The sequence below is a fragment of the Malania oleifera genome, chromosome 11 (genome assembly GCF_029873635.1).
Source record: "Malania oleifera isolate guangnan ecotype guangnan chromosome 11, ASM2987363v1, whole genome shotgun sequence".
NCBI lineage: Eukaryota > Viridiplantae > Streptophyta > Magnoliopsida > Santalales > Ximeniaceae > Malania > Malania oleifera.
In genome coordinates, this window is record NC_080427.1 from 17,637,239 (window position 1) to 17,646,592 (window position 9,354).

The following is a 9,354-nucleotide window of genomic DNA, read 5'->3' on the forward strand; positions in this document are numbered from 1 at the left end:
TTTCTTTCACTTCTTCTTGCGCGTGGGGGTTTACTGGACTGTTGGCTGCTTATTAGCAGATTTGGACAAGCAATATGCTTTGCAGAGAAACAGCGATTTTAGCTGTAGCTGCTAAAAACAGAGGTTTTGTTTTTCTGAAAAGAAATATACTTTGTAGTTTGTTTTTCACTGTATATATAAAAGAAAGAAAATCAGTCAACATTCAAAAGAAAAAAGAGCATAATAATTAACTGTTCTTAAACCTTTTTAATTTTTTTCACCGAAGGGGGCGGGGGGGTTGTTTGGCTATCTAAAGTTAACATGATGATGTTAAAGAAATCATTATTTTTGTAATTTGAACAGTGCATGAAATACCGCCGGGTTTGAAGGGAGACAAACAGAGTAGAGAGAGAGGCATGGGTTGAACGAGAAGCTTTCCTGCTTTGCTTTTCACTTGTTTTTAACTTACACAAGAAGCCAAATGTGAAGAACTCATCAAATCAACAGTGATCTTAAAATTAAAAGGACAGAAAATAATCTTAAAATTAAAAGGACAGAAAAAAAAAAAAAAAACAATTTTGTTTCACCTGTTTTCATTTCATTTGGAATCCGGACAATTGTTTCTCTCTCTTGGTCAAAAAACCAATTCCCACACAGTGTTTTCTGTCTCCATTGCCTGCTCTGCTCATCTCATCATGTGTCATTTTCTGTGTTATTTTACAGAAGAAGCAAAGACCGAAGAAACCCACCAAACGTAAAAAAGCAACGGATTTTCCACTCAGAGATTTGTTGAAGAACGAGTACCGAGACTGGAAATTTCACCTCCAAGGAAAAAAAAAAAGGAGAAAAACAAAAAGAGGAAAAAGAAAAAGTAGCAGCGGTTGCAAGAAAAACAGAGCTTAAAAGACAGAAACAGAGAGATAATAAAGAGGGGGGTGTTCGTTCATAAAGCGAGGAATTTTGCAATGTCACAAGATTCTGAGGGGATAAAGACGATTGAGCAGTGGAAATGGTCTGAAATACAGGGTCTCGAACTTGTGTCAGGTTCTTCTCCTGGATTTATAACCCATCCCCCTCCCCCATCCACAACTACAGCAACTACAACTACGACTACAGCTACAACTTCTTCTTCTTCTTCTTCAGACTGGGCCTCAAAAGCTTTGGCACTAACTCAAGTGGGTGCAGAGGGAGAAGAGGGAAGGGATCAAATGGAGGGTCGAGAGGAAAAGAAGGAAGAGAAGCCAGGCTCTGTTTCTCCCTCATCTGGGTTCCGAGAGCTGTTTAGGTACGCAGATGGGTTGGATTACGTGTTAATGGGAATTGGGTCTGTGGGTGCGCTCGTCCATGGCTGCTCTTTGCCTCTGTTCCTCCGATTCTTCGCCGATCTCGTCAATTCTTTCGGCTCCAATGCCAACAACATCGATAAGATGATGCAGGAGGTTCTCAAGGTAGTATCATTAGCGAACTACTCCTTCACTTCTGAAGAATGAAAATAAAACTAAAAATAAAAATCATTGTTTCTTGGCTGTGAATTTTGCAGTACGCATTGTACTTTCTCGTTGTTGGAGCTGCAATATGGGCGTCGTCCTGGGCAGGTGGGTTCTCTGTAAATTACGATTTCTTTCTTTCTTTCTGTGATTATGTTTCTGTTACTGTCTACTAATCGGGTTCTGAGTATTGGGTTGCAGAGATTTCGTGCTGGATGTGGACGGGAGAGAGGCAATCGACGAGAATTAGGATCAAGTACCTAGAAGCGGCTTTGAACCAAGACATCCAGTACTTTGATACAGAAGTTAGAACCTCGGACGTCGTTTTTGCCATTAACACCGACGCCGTGACCATCCAGGACGCCATTAGCGAAAAGGTGAAGAAAATCCCCAATCTGGTTCACTAATGCTCATTCTTTTCTTCTTCTAATTTGCATCTTTACTTTATTATTATTTTTCTGGTGCAGTTGGGTAATTTCATTCACTATATGGCAACATTTGTATCTGGATTTGTGGTGGGTTTCACTGCTGTGTGGCAACTGGCTCTAGTTACTCTCGCCGTTGTTCCTCTCATCGCCATAATCGGAGTCATCCACACCACCACTTTAGCTAAACTCTCCACCAAGAGCCAAGAAGCTCTTTCGCAGGCAGGAAATATTGCAGAACAGGTAAAATCAAAAAAAAAGGACGAAGATATCCATTGTTCAGATGGAGATATTATGATTTATGGAGATTTTTTCCTCCGATTCTGCATCTGGGTATTTCTGATTAGGACCCAAATTGCAGACAATTTTTCAAATTCGGACTGTTCTGGCATTTGTTGGTGAATCAAGAGCATTACAAGCTTATGCCTCGGCACTAAAGATTGCACAGAGGATCGGATATAAGAGCGGATTTGCTAAGGGGATGGGACTTGGTGCAACATACTTCACTGTTTTCTGCTGTTACGCGCTTCTCCTCTGGTATGGGGGTTATCTGGTTAGGCATCACTACACTAATGGAGGACTCGCCATAGCCACCATGTTCGCTGTCATGATAGGTGGACTGTAAGTGCTCTATTTGAGAATTAATTAGTATTAGTTTCATGATTTTCTACTTGGATCTTTTTGCTCAAAACCCTCTTCGTCTTCCCAATGATTTTTAGGGCTTTGGGACAATCTGCCCCTAGCATGAGTGCATTTACTAAAGCAAAAGTTGCAGCTGCGAAGATCTTCACTATAATTGATCACAAACCCAGCGTCGACCGGAACAGTGAATCGGGTTTGGAATTAGACTCAGTTACGGGACTAGTAGAGCTCAAATATGTGGATTTCTCATATCCATCGAGGCCAGAAGTTCGGGTCCTCAACAATTTCTGCCTCAGCGTCCCCGCCGGAAAAACCATAGCTCTGGTGGGAAGCAGTGGCTCCGGCAAGAGTACTGTGGTGTCCCTCATTGAGAGATTCTATGATCCCACCTCAGGTAACTGTTCAGTAATTTCATTCTAATTGTTGAATTGGGCTGATTACTAACTTGCAGAAGTAAAAATTTGCAGAAGTTGCTGTTTCTTTTTCTTCTTTGATGAATTTAGTGTGTTTTCTGCCTATTGAAATGTTTTGGTACTGAGTTCATGGAGTCCTTGTGGGCATGTGTTGTGCAAGGATTGTGGTGCAGAGGGAAAATATTTGCTAATGAATGAGCCTGTGCAGGACAAGTTCTGCTAGATGGGCATGACATAAAGACACTAAAGCTCAGATGGCTGAGGCAGCAGATAGGGCTAGTGAGCCAAGAACCTGCTTTGTTTGCCACCACCATTAAAGAAAACATGCTATTGGGTCGACCCGATGCAACACAGGTCGAGATTGAAGAGGCTGCGCGTGTTGCCAATGCCCATTCATTCATTGTAAAGCTACCCGAAGGCTATGACACTCAGGTAAGCCAATTTGTGAAATTAACATAAGATTATTGATTTGACTTTTTGGGACCAAGTGATAGATAATCCAACTTGACAATACAGATCTGAATAACTATTAACTGGTTTTTCAAATAATTAATTCCCTGAATATGGAATTCTCGAATGTAATAATTCCTCCTCCATATTCTATTGTGGTAATAATCACAAAATGTAGATATAATCAGTCAGTCCCACATGTAATGAGCAAGAAGGGGTACAACAGATTTTTTTTTGTCTTTTCTTTTTCTTTTTGTCAACTTGGTCAAAGTGGGGAGAGTGAAAGAAAGTCGTGGATCTTAAAATGAGGGGTCCTTGGCTAGATTTTTGTGGCTTTTAACTGCAAATTGTGTTTAATTGATTTGGTCAGCAAGCAGAAACCTAACCTTTAATTTCTACTTTTATTTTTATTTCTGTTGAAGTCAATATGGGGAAGTGTTTGGTCCTGCATTTTAAAAAAAGGTAACATGGTTTCAGTCAACAGTGCATGTGCAGAAACAAATAGGGATTTATATATTTTCATGCGGGAAGAAGGGTGGCGTGAACATAAGTAGAGAGATGCAGAGCACAAATAAAAAATGGGACTTTAATATGACTGACAAGAATCAACAGGGATGGGCCCCAAGCGTGGGCAGCTGGGGGGTGGTGAAGGTGATTGAGGAAGCTGTGTCATATTTGGCAGTAGAAATGCGACAGATATTAACTTGTTCCCAAAGTGTGAAGTAAAATCTAAGTTTGATATTGCTAATTTTAGAAGAACAAATAGCCTATCGTTTTAGAATGTGGCAGATATACAAACCTGTTTTAAGTACCAGTTGACACTACAATTATGACTACGATTTTAGGAAAAGAATGCGGGATCCTTCTCCGATCCATGTCAGTAATAAGATTTTAAATTTTTATGTTTCTATTATCTTAATCAATAGGATCAATTTGAATAAGAAATGTTTAATATGAAAATGGCAGGTAGGGGAGAGGGGATTGCAGCTTTCTGGAGGGCAAAAGCAGAGAATAGCTATAGGAAGGGCAATGCTGAAAAACCCAGCAATCCTGCTCTTAGATGAGGCAACAAGTGCTTTGGACTCTGAGTCGGAGAAACTAGTGCAAGAGGCCCTCGACCGGTTCATGATTGGCAGGACAACTCTTGTGATTGCCCACCGGCTCTCCACCATTCGCAAGGCTGATCTTGTGGCTGTACTTCAGCAGGGGAGCGTAACTGAAATTGGAACCCATGATGAACTCATTGCCAAAGGCGAGAATGGCATCTACGCAAAGCTCATACGAATGCAGGAAGCAGCTCATGAAACTGCTCTAAGTAATGCCAGAAAGAGTAGTGCAAGGTACGTGGCTTTTACTGCGTTTAGGTTTTTTTGTCATTTCATTAAAATTCATGTTTGAATTTTGAAGCTTTTCCTTTTGAGTATGAATACGAGTGTAAGACCTTCACCCATTGGTATATTGCAGAAACACCGACATTCTGGTCCAATAATAAGTGCTTAACTGAAAGTTGCTCGTAACATTTTTATTCATTTGCAGGCCTTCTAGTGCCAGGAACTCAGTAAGTTCACCTATAATTGCCCGGAACTCCTCGTATGGCCGATCACCGTACTCACGCAGGCTATCTGACTTCTCAACATCTGATTTTAGCGTCTCCCTTGATGGTGCACACCCTAGTTACCGGCTTGAAAAGCTTGCCTTCAAGGAGCAAGCCAGTTCCTTCTGGCGCCTTGCAAAAATGAACTCTCCAGAATGGGCTTACGCTTTAGTTGGTTCCATCGGCTCTTGTATTTGTGGCTCTCTTAGTGCTTTCTTTGCATATGTTCTGAGTGCTGTTCTCAGCGTCTACTACAATCCGGACCATGCTTACATGATAAGAGAGATTGGAAAATATTGCTATCTGTTGATTGGTGTTTCCTCTGCTGCACTTATCTTCAACACACTCCAGCATCTTTTCTGGGATATCGTTGGAGAAAATCTCACGAAACGAGTGCGGGAGAAAATGCTGGCAGCAGTGCTGAAAAATGAAGTGGCATGGTTTGATCAGGAGGAGAATGAGAGTGCAAGGATTGCAGCACGGTTGGCTCTCGATGCAAACAATGTTAGGTCAGCTATAGGAGACAGGATTTCGGTGATCATGCAGAACTCAGCGCTCATGTTGGTTGCTTGCACAGCAGGGTTTGTTTTGCAGTGGCGCCTTGCCCTTGTTCTTATTGCTGTCTTCCCTGTCGTCGTTGCAGCCACTGTATTGCAGGTTTGTTTTCCTTTCCATTTCTCAAAACATACATGGCCTCATAGTTCAAGTTCGAGAATTGTTGTTAAAATATAGTACTATACGGTAAAATGTTGAATAACAATTTGGAGAAATGTAGGTGATAATTTAGCCATAATTTCAGTAGAAAATTGTGACATATTATAGGAAAATAAATCGAATGTTGTGTCAGCGTGTCATGCCTATCATTTTAGAATTTATCATGGTAATTTGATAATTTAAAAAAAAAAAAAACAAATTTTATTGTTTAAATCATTTGCTAGTTATTGATATATATATATATATATAAATGTGCAACATAACCATCTAACTAGTCTCACAAATCATTTGGAAGCTCTTCAATAATCAGGCAAATATCGTCTCAATGCCAAATTTTAAAGGCTGCACACTTCGAACGTATTTGATAATATGCATTAAACAAAATGCAGTTATTTACAGAGTTGATTGGATTTTCAACAGAAAATGTTCATGCAAGGTTTCTCAGGAGATTTGGAAGGTGCCCATGCAAAGGCCACGCAACTAGCAGGAGAGGCTGTGGCCAATGTAAGAACAGTTGCAGCTTTCAATTCAGAAGCAAAAATTGTGAGTCTTTTCTCCTACAACCTCGAAATTCCACTAAGGCGCTGCTTCTGGAAGGGACAGATCGCTGGAAGTGGATATGGAATTGCTCAGTTCTTCCTTTATGCTTCCTATGCACTTGGTCTATGGTACGCCTCATGGCTTGTGAAGCATGGGATCTCTGATTTCTCAAAGACGATCCGAGTTTTCATGGTTCTCATGGTCTCTGCGAATGGTGCAGCAGAAACTCTAACCCTGGCTCCTGACTTCATCAAAGGCGGTCGAGCCATGCGATCAGTGTTCGAGCTTCTCGACCGAAAAACTGAAATTGAGCCTGATGATCCAGATGCAACCACCGTTCCCGATCGCCTTCGTGGGGAAGTTGAATTTAAGCATGTAGACTTCTCCTACCCCGCTCGTCCTGATGATCCAATTTTCCGTGACCTTACACTTCGTGCTCGAGCTGGAAAGACTCTTGCCCTTGTAGGTCCTAGCGGGTGTGGTAAGAGCTCAGTCATTTCACTTGTACAGCGATTCTACGAACCAACATCAGGACGGGTTCTGATTGATGGAAAGGACATTCGTAAATACAATCTCAAGTCATTGCGCCAGCACATTGCATTGGTTCCCCAGGAGCCGTGTCTCTTTGCTGCAACCATTTATGAAAACATCGCCTATGGGCATGAATCTGCGACTGAGGCAGAGATCATTGAAGCTGCCACTTTGGCCAATGCTCACAAGTTCATATCTGCACTGCCTGAGGGATACAAAACATTTGTTGGGGAGAGGGGGGTTCAATTATCTGGAGGACAGAAGCAGAGAATTGCAATTGCCCGGGGTTTTGTAAGGAAGGCAGACATAATGCTGCTTGATGAGGCAACAAGCGCACTCGATGCCGAGTCCGAGAGGTGCGTCCAGGAGGCTTTGGAACGCGTTTGCTCTGGAAAGACAACAATTGTGGTTGCTCACAGATTATCAACAATAAGGAATGCCCATGTCATCGCCGTGATTGATGATGGGAGAGTTGTAGAGCAAGGCTCTCATTCCCATTTATTGAAAAACTATCCGGACGGGTGCTATGCCCGGATGATACAGTTACAGAGGTTCTCACATGGGCAGGTTGTCGGAATGGCATCAGGCTCAAGTTCCTCATCGAAACCCCGAGAAGACCAGGACAGGGAAGCCTAAGAGATCAAAGCAAATACTGGGAAAATGGAGTATCTCAATACCCCTAATGCTTTTTTTTTTTTGGGTTCTGGAGTATTTGTTTTTGTTTTTCTGTTTTGGTATAGTATGTGTATTGTCTAATTTTACCACATATGTTCTTATTTCCATTGATCTTATTAAGAATGAAAGTGACAAATACTTGAGATTTCAATAGCTAAATTATCCATCTGTAAATTGAAAGGAGGCATCGCTCGTGCATTTGGTTTATGTCTACCCTGCAGGTATGCTTGAAGGAAACTAAAGATAATTAACATGGAAGAAAAGAACCATATGACTCTGGAAGAACAACATCAAAGTGGTCCTGACATTGCTGCGTGCAACTTGATGTGTTCTAATCCAAATGGGTTTTTAAAGTATATGCTCACAGTAACTATATGGAATGTGATGGATACCAACAACAATGATGAGTGAACGTGTAAAATAAATGCAATCGTGATCGTGTGTATGAGAATTCTATCACTTTCTGACAGATTGCACAGTAATGAACCCAGTGGTACAGACTTGGGACCATCTGTGTTGAGATCCCAATGAGATTATGCATCATAATCAGCATTTAAACAGGCTAAACAAGGGCACACCCGACTCAAGTCAGCAATGAGCTCGACTCCACCTTAGCAAATCTTGTCGAATTCAAGCTGGACTCAACTATAAGTTTAACTGTAGGCTCAAGCTTGATGTATAATATATTGCTTGTAAAATACAGAAATAATAGAACGATGGCTATTAGGTATCAATGTCAAAAATTAAAAAAATAAAAATTAAAAACTAGGAATTAGCAAGATTAACAATTGTAAAATTAATACAAATTAAAATATTAATTAAAAAGTACTCATTTTCATCTTTAAATTAAATAATATTATAAAAAATTTTGGTTAAAATAATAAAATTATAAATAATACACATTAAAAAAATTACTATAATAAAAATAAAATTTATTATAATTATTTTACTTAATTGTTTCACTTTTAAAATTTACTTTATAATAAAAATTTTATTGGACATAACACTGAAAAAATGGTAAAGGCATTTTGTAACTAGTTTTATTATTATTTTTAAAATTTATGTATATTTTAATTTTAATTATATTTAAATTTATAGATCATTTAATTTTGATTTTAATTTGAAAGTGTATAAAATGGATAATCCAATAAAAAAAAACTATTTCTGAATATTAAAATTTATGGCAACATGTTGTCAAAATATTAAAAAAATCATAAAATCTGATTTTAAGTTTTTTGACAAATAACTGAAAATCAGTAATAGAAACAGAAAACTGATAATATAAACAAACGCGTTTTTATAACCTATTGTTTCACTAGATAAACAAAAACAGAAAACACTAATGATACCAAACAGTCCCTAAAGTTCTACCTGTGTAGAAAAACTTAAATTTGATTTCACCAATATTCAAGTTAGTTCAAATCCAAATAAGGTCAAATTATGAAATTAATTGACTTCAAATAATTAGTGAGTAGACCAAACTAAGTAGCAGATGCATTGGCTCGACAAGGTGTCATGGTGAGAAATAGTTTATTTACAAGTAGTAGTTAACTTCTTAAAGTTATCAAAAGTTTGTATAAATTGGATAAAATGAGTACAGCTTATATGATGTATGTTTAGTTGGTTTCCTTTTAGTATTGGTATAAGATTGTTTTCTTCTTTTGTTTGATTTAATGCATGGAGTGTTTTATTAGTTATTTGTAAGCCCTAAGTGTTCTTTTATTTCCACGATATTCTTTCATCATAATGGTTATTAATAAAATTAAAAAATGAGGTGTCATCCTCTTTTATCCTAAAAAAAAAAAAGTCACCCCTAGGTTAAATGAAGGAATTTAATACTAATCAATCCAAATTGCAACTGGGTGTGTGTGTGTGGAGGTTCATGACAAGGGAACAACATTATT

The 9,354-nt window shown here is 39.0% G+C and overlaps 1 protein-coding gene across 1 annotated transcript; it reads left to right on the forward strand.

Annotated features, from left to right (window-relative positions):
- Positions 1 to 698: 698 nt before the first annotated feature.
- Positions 699 to 7,609, forward strand: LOC131168559 (ABC transporter B family member 1). Its single transcript, XM_058128079.1, has 10 exons — positions 699 to 1,427; positions 1,520 to 1,574; positions 1,668 to 1,843; positions 1,934 to 2,134; positions 2,253 to 2,512; positions 2,611 to 2,927; positions 3,155 to 3,378; positions 4,363 to 4,736; positions 4,933 to 5,647; positions 6,125 to 7,609. The coding sequence occupies exons 1-10, from the start codon at positions 945 to 947 to the stop codon at positions 7,409 to 7,411; spliced, it is 4,092 nt and encodes a 1,363-aa protein (XP_057984062.1). The 5' UTR covers positions 699 to 944; the 3' UTR covers positions 7,412 to 7,609.
- Positions 7,610 to 9,354: the final 1,745 nt, after the last annotated feature.